The sequence below is a fragment of the Lepisosteus oculatus genome, chromosome 9, assembly GCF_040954835.1.
Source record: "Lepisosteus oculatus isolate fLepOcu1 chromosome 9, fLepOcu1.hap2, whole genome shotgun sequence".
Lineage (NCBI taxonomy): Eukaryota > Metazoa > Chordata > Actinopteri > Semionotiformes > Lepisosteidae > Lepisosteus > Lepisosteus oculatus.
In genome coordinates, this window is record NC_090704.1 from 19918563 (window position 1) to 19931310 (window position 12748).

At 42.4% G+C, this 12748-nt stretch overlaps 1 protein-coding gene across 2 annotated transcripts; it reads right to left on the reverse strand.

Moving 5' to 3' along the window:
* Window positions 1-720: 720 nt before the first annotated feature.
* On the reverse strand, window positions 721-3046 carry LOC138241211 (autotransporter adhesin BpaC-like). Of its 2 annotated transcripts, XM_069194270.1 has the most exons (3): window positions 2146-3044; window positions 916-1770; window positions 721-824 (listed from the first exon to the last, which is right to left on the reverse strand). In XM_069194270.1, exons 1-3 carry the CDS (start codon window positions 2993-2995, stop codon window positions 814-816), a joined length of 1716 nt encoding a protein of 571 aa, XP_069050371.1. In that variant the 5' UTR covers window positions 2996-3044; the 3' UTR covers window positions 721-813. The 2 variants fall into 2 exon arrangements, with proteins under 2 accessions (XP_069050371.1, XP_069050370.1); XM_069194269.1 differs by having other exon boundaries at window positions 916-3046.
* Between the last annotated feature and the right edge of the window lie 9702 nt (window positions 3047-12748).

Sequence of the window (12748 nt, forward strand, 5' to 3'; positions counted from 1 at the left end):
GGGTTCAGTTTCTCACATCCACTATACCTTAGTTACACTGTTTTTCTAGAGACAGGGATATGGTTACTGGAAACTAAAGCAGTCACTGGGTGGAATCCTGGTTTGTGGCTCAAGCACAGACCTGTGTAATGATAGTACCAGCAGGGAACCTATGAAGCAGGGAGCAGTCCTAAGCTTTAGGAATGTGGTTCCCAATCCTGGGCCCGGGCCTGGGCCTGGCCCCCCCCACCCACCTCTCCATTTGTTCCCACCAAGCCCTCAGTTACACAAGTCCTTCATTGACCTAAGAAGGGGAATTGGAACAGTTTGTTCCCAGCTCTTAAACATGTAGAAGGTTTAACCATCCCATTTTGCAAGTGAAATAAAACCCTAAACTTGTGACTGGAATCAAATGCAGATATTCAATTGAAGCTTTACTTGATCTGGTTAAGCTGCGATGGAATGAAAACCAACAGGTATGTGGGTCACCGGGAGCAGTGGTTCCCACCCCTTTCAGATGCCTGCAGGAGGGCAAGCACTTGCACTCCAGATCTGCAAGTTTCCATTAACCTGGTGTCTGCTCCTGCTTTGAGGCACATATGGTGGCACAGATCAAAGCACTGGAAGGTAAGAATTGTAGGGCCTGTGGCAAGGGAGAGTCCACAAGCAAGTACAGAGCTATTTCTAAATGGCAACCATGAGGTAGGTGAGCACACAAAGCTGAACACATTCCCAGGCATCTGAATTATACAGGTTTATTGGCATCTCAAAGCAATCCAAGACCAGGGATTCACATAGTCCTCCAGTCACTCCAAACACTAAAGCAGTAACAGCTCACCAGAACCCTGCAAGAAAAAAAGTTAGGTCATGGCAAGAGAAAACGAGTGACAGTGCCACACAAAATGGAACAAAAGTGGAAGTCCACAATATTCTCACCCTCCACACCACCTATATCCCCTTCCAGGGAAGAGGGGTCTGCCTCCACGTCCCCTTCAGCAGCAGTGGGGTCACCCTCCACGTCACCTATATCCCCTTCCAGGGAAGAGGGGTCACCCTCAGCATCACCTTCAGCAGCAGTGGGGTCACCCTCCACATCACCAATATCCCCTTCCAGTGCAGTAGGGTCCCCCTCAGCAGCACTGGGGTCACCCTCAGCATCACCTATATCCCCTTCTAGGGAAGAGGGGTCTCCCTCCAGGTCACCTTCAAGAGCAGTGGGGTCACCCTCCACATCATCAATATCCCCTTCCAGGGAAAAGGGGTCTCTCTCCAGGTCACCTTCAGCAGCAGTGGGGTCACCCTCCACATCATCAATATCCCCTTCCAGGGAAGAGGGGTCTCCCTCAACATCACCTTCAGCAGCAGTGGGGTCACCCTCCACGTCACCTATATCCCCTTCCAGGGAAAAGGGGTCTCTCTCCAGGTCACCTTCAGCAGCAGTGGGGTCACCCTCCACATCATCAATATCCCCTTCCAGGGAAGAGGGGTCTCCCTCAACGTCACCTTCAGCAGCAGTGGGGTCCCCCTCCACGTCACCAGTATCCCCTTCCAGTGCAGTAGGGTCCCCCTCAGCAGCACTGGGGTCACCCTCAGCATCACCTATATCCCCTTCTAGGGAAGAGGGGTCTCCCTCCAGGTCACCTTCAAGAGCAGTGGGGTCACCCCCCACGTCACCAATATCCCCTTCCAGGGAAGAGGGGTCTCTCTCCAGGTCACCTTCAGCAGCAGTGGGGTCACCCTCCACATCATCAATATCCCCTTCCAGGGAAGAGGGGTCTCCCTCAACGTCACCTTCAGCAGCAGTGGGGTCACCCTCCACGTCACCAATATCCCCTTCCAGGGAGGAGGGGTCTCCCTCCAGGTCCCCCTCAGCAGCAGTGGGGTCACCCTCCACATCATCAATATCCCCTTCCAGGGAAGAGGGGTCTCCCTCCAGGTCCCCCTCAGCAGCAGTGGGGTCACCCTCCACATCATCAATATCCCCTTCCAGGGAAGAGGGGTCTCCCTCCAGGTCCCCCTCAGCAGCAGTGGGGTCACCCTCCACATCATCAATATCCCCTTCCAGGGAAGAGGGGTCTCCCTCAACATCACCTTCAGCAGCAGTGGGGTCCCCCTCCACGTCACCAGTATCCCCTTCCAGGGAAGAGGGGTCTCCCTCAACATCACCTTCAGCAGCAGTGGGGTCACCTTCAGCAGCAGTGGGGTCACCCTCCACGTCACCTGTATCCCCTTCCAGGGAAGAGGGGTCTCCCTCCAGGTCCCCCTCAGCAGCAGTGGGGTCACCCTCCACATCATCAATATCCCCTTCCAGGGAAGAGGGGTCTCCCTCAACGTCACCTTCAGCAGCAGTGGGGTCCCCCTCCACGTCACCAGTATCCCCTTCCAGGGAAGAGGGGTCTCCCTCAACGTCACCTTCAGCAGCAGTGGGGTCACCCTCCACGTCACCAGTATCCCCTTCCAGGGAAGAGGGGTCTCCCTCAACGTCACCTTCAGCAGTAGTGGGGTCACCCTCCACGTCACCTGTATCCCCTTCCAGGGAAGAGGGGTCTCCCTCAACGTCACCTTCAGCAGCAGTGGGGTCACCCTGCACGTCACCAATATCCCCTTCCAGTGCAGTGGGGTCCCATTCAATAGCTCTGGGGTCCCCCTCCAGGTCACCAACAGCCTCATCGGGAGAAGGAGGACTTTCTAGGGCATATGTGTACGCTTTAACGGATGATGGGACATCTTTCTGTGTTGCATCACTCATTGCTTTGTGAAGAACATCGATGTGTAGACTATCTGGAAATGCAGCTGGACTGGCCTGAGCTTTTACCTCGTCTATCCTTTCCCCATGCTGTGCGTCACTGACAAACAAGTTGCTCTTCAATGCAGCCGTGTAATCGCTGCCATCACTCAGCTGCATTTCTTTCCAACGGGATATTCTCAGCCCGCGATCCACTAATGGAACTGCTGCCGTCAGTCCCAGCAGAAGCACATGCAGCAGAAACCAGCGCGTTTTTTTCCGTAACATCATTTTGTCCCACAAAACTCATGGAGGTAAGTGCGCTCCTCCGGTATTTATTGAACCCCCAAGCTGTCGGCATTAAATGTGGAAGAGCCCGGTGTTTTCACAAACATTCTCACGCGAGTAGAGGGAGTCAAATTGAAGACACTTTATTTCAGGTAATCGCAAATTACAAAGTGGGCTTCTGATTTGTCGTCTTTTCTCCAACCCGAAGGAAAACAGATGATAATGTAATTAAGGCGAGTATTTCGATGACGGAATTGGGAAGCTCTTTGTAGTCAAGCTATTAATATGTCATTTCTTCTTACTGTTTGTTTTACTCACTTGTTTTGCTGTAGGTCTAATTCTTCTTGCATCATTTTCAGTCGTGTTGTTTGTCTAATTGTACACAGCTCAGAGTTTCTTTTTAAATACAATACTTTACTATATGTAATCAAGTATTTCGCCATTGAATGTGAGAAATTGATACATATTTCTTATTGTTACTATTAATGTTAGTAGTTTTTTTTGTGTCTTGCGTTTCGTTATTTCATACAATGTTTCCTTAATAAATACCGAGTGTTTTAGTTTATGTACGTAGTGGGCTCATATTTTCCACCTTGTTGTAGTGCTTTCTGAATGATTATCGCGATTAAGGATTGTAATATTTTCCAGAAGTCAAAACAAAGTTTTTTTTTTTCCCTTCAGTCGTCGTTTTTTAAACTACAAACAGACGAAAAGTATCTGTTGACAGGTTTTTGAATTGCAACCTCCATTTTTAAATCGGACTGGCAAAGTTTTTCTTGTTAAATTTCTTTTCGGATAGAGGCAGCACTGTGAGACACGTTCGTTGTATCCAGAAGCTCTATGAGGACGGGCTGTCTATTAAATTTCATTACCATTACTTTAAGCTCACTCCTTTAGAATCGGAGACCAACAGATAAGTACACGTAAATCACTCCTGTCTCTTCCGTCTGTATCTCTAGCACATTCCAGTAGTTAAACGTTGCTGCAGTAGCAAAGCACTGCAGAAGGTTGGTGAATGACCCCAGTCATTCAAGTGATAAACTGTTTTTTCTCCTACCGTCCTTTTAACGGTATAGAAGCATTCAGTCAAGGACCAACAGATTATGGAACAGTTTATAGAGTACCTCCAGGCAATAAGACTGCTAAACAGCCAAACTGCAGTCACCTTCAGCAACCACCGTAATGGTCTGTGAATGGTTAGGTTACATGGACAAACAGTTTCCATTGTATTTTGCACACTGTATATTGCACTATTTGGACATAATATATTGCATACACCTGGGATATGTATCAGTTCTATATATATATTATTTTTAAATTCGTTTTGTATTGCACTATTAGTATGCAGCTTTATTCTGTAACTTTTAATTTTGTGATTTTTATTTTTAATTCCCCCTGGTGAGCTCACAGAAAAGACATTTCATTGCCATCAATTACTGCTACATGCTGTGTTGTTGTGCATATGATAAATAAACTTTGATTGATTGATAAAGCAGCAACAGAAGAACTGAGTCCTTACAGTGGAAAGGCTGGAGAACGCTGCATTGCTGCTTCCGCAGTCTGTGACCTCGCTCTCATTTCATGGAAACTCGAACATACAATATAAGGTGAGTCCTTGGAGATAAACGTAAATGATTTTATTAAAACTCAATACACAGAAGCCTTATACGAGAAAGGCCGCCAAATTGATCTATCTCCAGTACATTCCTAATTCTGTTATCAATTGTGCACAATTAGCAATTTACTGGAGATCAATTTGAATGTCTTTTCTTTCTACAACTTACATCTTGTTTCCTTGTTTCCATCTTAAATGAAATTCTGGATTAATAAAGATGGAAACATAGTAAATAGCATCATTAGATTCTTCAGCTGTCTTCCTCTGGTGAACTGAGGTCCCACTAAGAACTTCTGTCTTTCTCGAACAGTGCAAGAAAGAAGGAAACATATGGTTTTCCATCCAAGCAAAGTGAAATATAATTTGGGATCCAAAATTGGGAAAGAACTGATTGTCATTTTCTATGCCCCCTTTTTTGGGGACCCTTTTTCAATCAGTAATTCTTAATAAGGTTCTCCATATCAAAATTAAAGTTTCTTTGTATTAGTTACTTTTGCAATTTGCTATACAAATTACAGGTCTTATTACAGGTAGCTTCATAAAATTAACAGATCTTTGGCTTAACAGATGCACTGTTTATAGTTGTGCCTGGAAACCTGTACCATTATGGTACAGTATGTAAGTTTCTGGTTGAAATATAATAATAATAATAATAATAATAATAATAATAATAACAACATTATAACATCACTTTATTAACCCTTTACATTTTCTTGCATTAGGAATTATCTTTTTCCATACCTCAGCTTGCTCTCCATGAGACACACAGACAGGGAGAGAAGCTTGGGGTCAGAGCACAGGGTCAGCCATTGTACAGCACCCCTGGAGCAGTTGGGGTTAAGGGATTTGCTCAGGAGCCCCACAGAGTAGGATTCCTCTGCTAGCTGCAGGATTTGAACCAGCAACCTTCCCGCCACAGGTGCAGATCCTATGCCACAGAGCCACCGCTCTGCCCCGAATATACTTTTGTATGATACTGTATAATGAATTCGGTGAAAATTATGTTCTCTCTCTGATGACGCTAAAAACTGTGGAAAAATCAAGGTTTTTATGAAGTTTATGGTCTTCTAAAAGGAAGGAATGCAGTCATCAGTAGTGGCTCAGTTCAGGGACTTTTTCTGAAATGGCGAACCATATCAGTTTAACAGGACACCAATATTTCTTTTTGGACCTCCCTTCATTATCTTTTAACCAAAGTTCTGTGGCACATTCTCTGCAATATTAACCCTCAGTTTTTTCATGCCAACATGCTTGCTGATCTTGGCCAAGCTTGCAACTTTATTTTAGATTTTCATTTGGATCCTCTGGGTTCAGGAGACCATGCACCTTACAAGCGAACTGGATTTCATGCCTTGTCCGGCTTCCCTTCTGATGCAAAACCCTTTTAGACTCTTTCTAAAATCTTAGTAGTGCCACTCAAATTTATATTTTTAGTTTGAGTTTTGTATCATACCCACCCCAATTAGAAAAGCCAATTATTATTATCATAATATTAATCATTACATCATTTTAATTAGTCTTTTATCCAATTCAGGGTTACAGTGCCTCAGAGCCTATCCTGGGAAGCATTGGGCACAAGGCAGCATTCATCCTGGATGGGACATCGCAGGGCACACATAGACACAAACACGTACCTGCTGACACCACGGTCAGTTTTCCTCTCTTTACAGGCCCCCACCACCAATGTGTGGCTCCACCCAGATGATGTGACGGCAGCCATAGTGCGCCAGTGCGCTCATCGGGATTTTGAATGACCAAAGAGAGTCAGAACCTCTGTTTTACGTCTCATCCGAAGGACACCGCCTTTGCACAGTATAGTGTCCCCGTCCCTATACTGGGGCATTAGGGCCCACACAGGTGAGCACCCCCTGCTGGCCCCACTAACAGTTCTGACTGGAAGATGCAGTAGCTCAAGCATGATGGTCTCTGGTTCCTGCCTTCAGACTCTTGTCTAGTGTTCTGTTCCTTAGAGCTCTTTGAGGGGAGCTTTCCTGTACAATGGCCTTCATATCCAAGTCATGTCAATAGAGCTCTTAGAATGGATGGGGCGCTGTCTGGAATGCCTTGAATGCCTGGGTCTTTGTCATTGACATGCTCGGAGGGAGGAGGGGTGCAGTCCCTCCAGACGATAGTTGTGGGGCGACACCACCCAGTGGGCAAAAGACGTATAATATACGTCTATTAAACGCATACCTTAGATGTCTAAATGTGGTCCGCAATTCGTCTAAAATGAAATTCTAATATACGTCTATTGTTATACGTCAGTTATACGTCTATGATTAGATGTTCATTATACGTAAATGGTTGGAGTTCTATTATACGGATAAATTTAGAGGACTATTATACATATATGTTTGGAGTTCCAGATAACTTTAGAGGACTATTATACTTATATGGTTAGAGGTCTATTATACGGATAACTTTAGAGGTCTATTATACGTATATGGTTAGAGGTTGAAGTAGAACAGAAAACACACTTAAGGTGGGTAGCTGCGTCAGCATGCGTAGGCTGCAATGGAACAAGTAATAGGTTTATTCCATGCTGAAAAAAAAGAAGAAAGAGAACACAACGTTTCGGCCCTGGAGCCTTCTTCAGGTCCCACCGCCGAAACGTTGTGTTCTCTTTCTTCTTTTTTTCAGCATGGAATAAACCTATTACTTGTTCCCATAAAACATACTTATGTGTGCTCAAAAGTACGATAAAAAATGGATCAACCTGATTGGAAGTAACAAACATTGCTTGTTGAAAAACAAGAAAATGGAATACGTGATGCTGTGTTTTAAATCTTACACAGCTGTTAAAACAGATACATATAAAAGTAAAATGTATACCGCTTTTACGCTAAAACAATAATTAAAAAAATGGTAACTAAAATGTTCGTGAAATACGACATGATCCAACAATTTCCAAATTTAATGCAAAAGCACTATAGATGTGTACGTTTGTTTTTATTTATCTGTGTGCCGGCCTGTGTACTGTATGTGTGTGTGTGCGCGCGTGTGTAGGTGAAAAAGCTCAGTGTGTGACTGCGTGTTTCAAATAAGACTATGTGAATGTGTTAAGCCAGCCGGACTGGCTAGACATTAGAGACTTGATTAAAATAAATCAAGAAGCAACTCAGGTGAACAGAAAAATATAAGATCATCTAAAATGTATAAATACAAATACCAACAGAGTACAGGTAGACCTAAATGACTCAGATATATAAATGAGTCAGATAGTATTTGTATAAAAATTAGCTATACAAATTTAGTTGAAACATAGCATAAATATATGAGGAGAGCACAATCTCACAATAGTTAGCATTTGTGCCTCATACAGCTTAGCCTTGGGTTCAATTAATGGGGTGCTGTGTGCATTGAGTCTATATCTTCTCCCCGTATTTATGTGGGTTCTGTTCCTACGCTCTGGATTCCTCCCACAGTCCAGACATGTGGGTGGGTCAAATGGTATCTAAAAAAAAAGGGAAAAGTTTGACCTAGGTGTGAGTGTGTACAGAGCCCCGTATCTGTGTGTGCCTTGGGATGGACTGGTGTCTCATTCAGGGTGTTGGACAGGGATGCACTCCAGGTAGTAAAAAAAAAAGGGGGAACAGATGAAAATAAAAGTAGGACCCCTGGTTTTCACTTTAGAAGTAAGACCTCAAAAAGTGTTTATAGTTCTCAGATAGACAGGGAGTGAGCCTCAGAGTGGTGGAACAAGGTGGTTAAATTCACGTCTTGAAGAAGAAAATACTAAAGAAACTATTAAAAGATGCGCCTTAGCAGAGAGTTAGGCCCTGCTTATTTCACAGTTAGTAATTAAAATGTAAAGCATTGCAGGGTTCAGAATGTAAGACTGCCGAGGGTAAAAGTTAAAAAATGTAAGTCAATGTGCTGAATAATGGAGAGCCAGTGCAGAGATGCCACAGTTGGGGCGATGTGGTCACAGTGCCTTAAATGTGTTAGGAGTCACACAGTGGAGTTTTAACCATATAGTTTATTTAGAAGATGAATAGAGAGACCCACTGTAAACTTATTACAGTAATCTAGTTGAGGTGTGATGGAGGCATGAGTGAGGGTGTTTGCAGCACTGTGTAAAAGATGGTCTTGGCAGTTATGACTATGTGGTCTTCCTCACTATATGTTTGACTTAGATGTCTGAAAGCTGTAGTCGTCTATGTCTAGGAGAAGACTGACAATGACAGAGTCACAGCAAATTTAACAATGTGTTCTCAAAAGGGATTCTACAGTTGATTGAATGCAGAATTTATAGGGTGTGGGACAACACAGAGCCCTAAGGCAATCCAGAGGGAGAACAAAGCTGCTCTGATATAACACCTTTAGGTCTCACTCTTTGTCATCATTAAAAAAAGGTAGTTAAAGGCACCACTTTGTAACAAGAATGAGATTAAGGAATTTTTGACATCATATAGATTCCTTCTGGATGAAATAGCCATAGTATGTATTGAATCTTATTGGAATATACAAGTTTGGGAGTAACAGACAAATGTCTATATAATTAAGGTCATGAAGGGATAAGCTAAGGTAATGGCCCTTTGGTATCTGAAGTGACAGGGTCTTCCCAAATAGGAAATTTAAATATTCAAGACATCCAACAGAATCTGGAGAGATTCTCGGCAGAAAGATGCAGGAACTCTGAGGAGTTGACATAGTCATAAAAATCAGGCCTGTTAAGTGATGGAATTTGATGCCACGAGCCCTGTGACTCACGGAAGGAGCACAAAGCAGTAGGCCCTGGCTGATCAGAGCTGAAAGGTAAATGGCGACCAATCCTAATTTCTTCAGATAGGACACAAGGGAAAAGCATGCGTCTAGTCCATTTGGAACGATTTCTATCCAGATCAACGTGAAGTCTTAATGAATAACGACCCGTGTTTGTTGGACATCTTGTGAGAAAAAAGTTGAAAGTAGAGAGGAAAATTGATAAAAAAACTGTTATTAACATTCTATTTCTTCAGCAGGAGGGCCAGTAGCTGCTTTCTAAAAAATCTCATTACAGGTGTTATAATATCTGAGCGCTCGAAGACTGAAGGCCTTGCTTCAGTTACCTTATCAGTCGTAAAACGCAACTCTAATTAATCTGCTTGAGGCCTGGGTGTGTTCAACTCCCAACAGGAGGGACCGCATTGACAAAATAACCTGGCCTTTTGGGTTCCGAGATGGACTTAGACCTAGTGGACCACCAAGTTATCACCCCAACGACCTCAAGTTAACATAAAGGATTTATTGTTCTTTTCTGAACTGTGGATCCCAATCTTCAGGACGGACAGAGATGCCCCATTTATCTGGGAAACTGGACTGAACTATGAGGGGGGGAATAACCTGACAGATGGTAAACGTAAATATAGGTATAAGTGTTGTATTTTATTTTGTGCACATCGGAGGCCTGTGCAATATCCTGTTATTGCAGAGGCGCCTGATGATATTTTTTGTTATAAGATACCAAGGAAAGTGTTATATGTTGAAGTCTAGTCTAGTGTCTGAAATTGAGTTTTACATTAATTCCGAAGTAAATGGATTATTTACATTGCATTTGAGCAATGACAAGTCAAGCTTTTGGACAGTGTGAAACCAATTGGACTAAATTAAACATGATAATTTAAAGAAGTTAATTTAGTAGTGAATTGGTGGTGATTTGTGCAATGGTGTGGAAATGTGGAAGCCATTATGAATCCTTTACTGGTATACCCTTCCTCAGATAGCTCTGCGTAATATTTTAGTAATTAAGCTTATCTAGGAAAGTTTATCACAAGGACCATAGAGGTTATAAAATATAGTCTGTGTAATAGCACAGATGACCACTCAGTAAGTAATGCACTGAGTCAGTCCATTAGATTACATTCTCTTGTGGCACTGCTTATATGTTAAATAATACCAGTTCTGATTTAACCTCTTCTGAGCCAATCACTACCTCTTTAAGGGCTGTGCAGAGGTCGCCAACCCAGTGCTGTTTTTCATGGTATCGAGGCATGGTGTGCCTGCAAAGCCTGTGCTGCTTGGTGCCACTGGAATCCACGTTCTGCCCACAAGTATCAGAATCCTTCACACTAGAGCTTTATTGTCATTTAAACCCTGGTGGAGTGCAGAGCAGACTGAAGATGGAGAACTAGGAGAGGTGGTTTAGCCTGCAGTATCCAGTAATTAACAGGCAGGACAATCATTAAAGAAGAGGAAATTAAAGGTCAGTCTGGAGCACGGAATAGTGATGAGGTTGGCAGACTCTGTGATGATTGGTGTGTATATAGCTCTTGACGCAATTGGTGAGACATTGGGCAGTTGCCACATCAGGAGCCTCAGTGCTATTTCCTGTGACTAGCATCATTTATCACTATTCATGAAATAGTAATTGGCCTTCTAGTCAGATACGAGGAACTAGGGTTTTACCACTGACCCCTCACCCACACCACCAGTTCTTCAACAGAGTTCAGGAAATCAAATCTAAAACTCCCAAGCTCAGGTCCTTCCAATAGGGAATGGCTAAGGCTGTAAGAGGAGTGCAAATACCCAAAACGTCAGGTCAAATGAGTCGACGGACTCTGCTGATGTGTACGTGGAGGGTAATAGGTAACCTACCGGGGCTATCGCCAGGTGGTTAACAGGAGGGACTGAAGTAGAACATAAAACATACTTACATATATATTATTGATGGAAAATATATATATATATAATTTATCTGTATTCAACACAACAATTTAATTCAAGCACATTGTGTAATGTATCGGCTGCCTTAACATATCTTAAGCAGCTCCAACAAAGACAGGTACACATCAAAGGACAGGACTTGGGACAGGACTTAGCAGATCTACACATATCAAAGGACAGCTACATAACAAAGGACAGGACTTGAGACAGGACCAACTGGTCAACTCATGCTACATATCAAAGGGCAAGACGAATACACATGAAGCAGTGAAACAAAACATCTTCCTGAGATCATACTGTATATAAGAGCTGGGAAACCCTTGCAGTTTCGTCTGTCCTGCGGGGCAGACCCAACACGCGTTGATGTCATTATTGAGCTCAATAAAAAAACTGAATCCACAAAGACTGTGTCCTGCTTCTTGGATGAAGGATTTCCCACAACAAGGTCTATTATACATCAAAGATAGGTTTTACAGGTGTAGAAACTAGTAAATCAAGCCAATGATTTGGTTAAGAAATTTATTCTGAAAATACACATTCACACCTGAAAAATATGTATTTCAAATTATACATTGTATACAATCAATCGACAATCAATAATGGGCAATAATCATAAAAAACACAACTAGTCTTAAACTTCAGCTACAAATTCTGGTAACATGGCAATATACAGTACAGTAATGACAAACACAAACTAATTACATTAACACACTAACTCAAAACCACATTTTGATTCAAATATACATTTTAAAATGTACAACTTCTATATTTCCAAGAAAAAAAATATTACAATGGAAGTTAAGACAATTTATGTCCACTATTTGCAAACCCTGTCTTATTGTCCTAACAGTTAGAACTAGAAACCTATTATTGCATATGCATTCTTCAAGTAACACATTGCGTGCTCCTTTATTTATTTTTCTGTTGATGTAGGGTGGGACTTCAGCACCGCAGCTAGGAGAAAATTATATAATATTACTTCCCAAATAAATAATGATTAATGTCTTCTTTAGTATAATCTAAAAAATGAACGGTTTACTAAGCTCAAAGCTGAAATAAATGTATAAATTTGGCTTGCATCATAGCAGTTGAGCGATAAAGTCTGTCCTAATTAAAGAGTACCCAAAGTTTGAAAGTACAACATAGAATAAGAATAATTAGAGAAACGGCAATGCGATTTTGTGTCATCTTCCCCATTCACACTATTTTCATGTGCCATTTTTTGCTTATTCACGTACTATTTTAATCAAAATAATATTAAGAAAGATCTGTATGTATTCAGATAGTATTATTATTCATACTTACTCGTCAAAAGAGGATTGCTGAGATATTTGCGGATAAATACTTCAATCTTCTACATTTGAAAAACGTGTCCAAAATGGTGACCAACGAATACTAGCAATGCATTGTGGTACAGTATATAACCGGAAAATATGCTGGGTTAGATATTTTCTCAACGTATGCGTTTATTAATGTTGTCGATATTATGGTTGAAA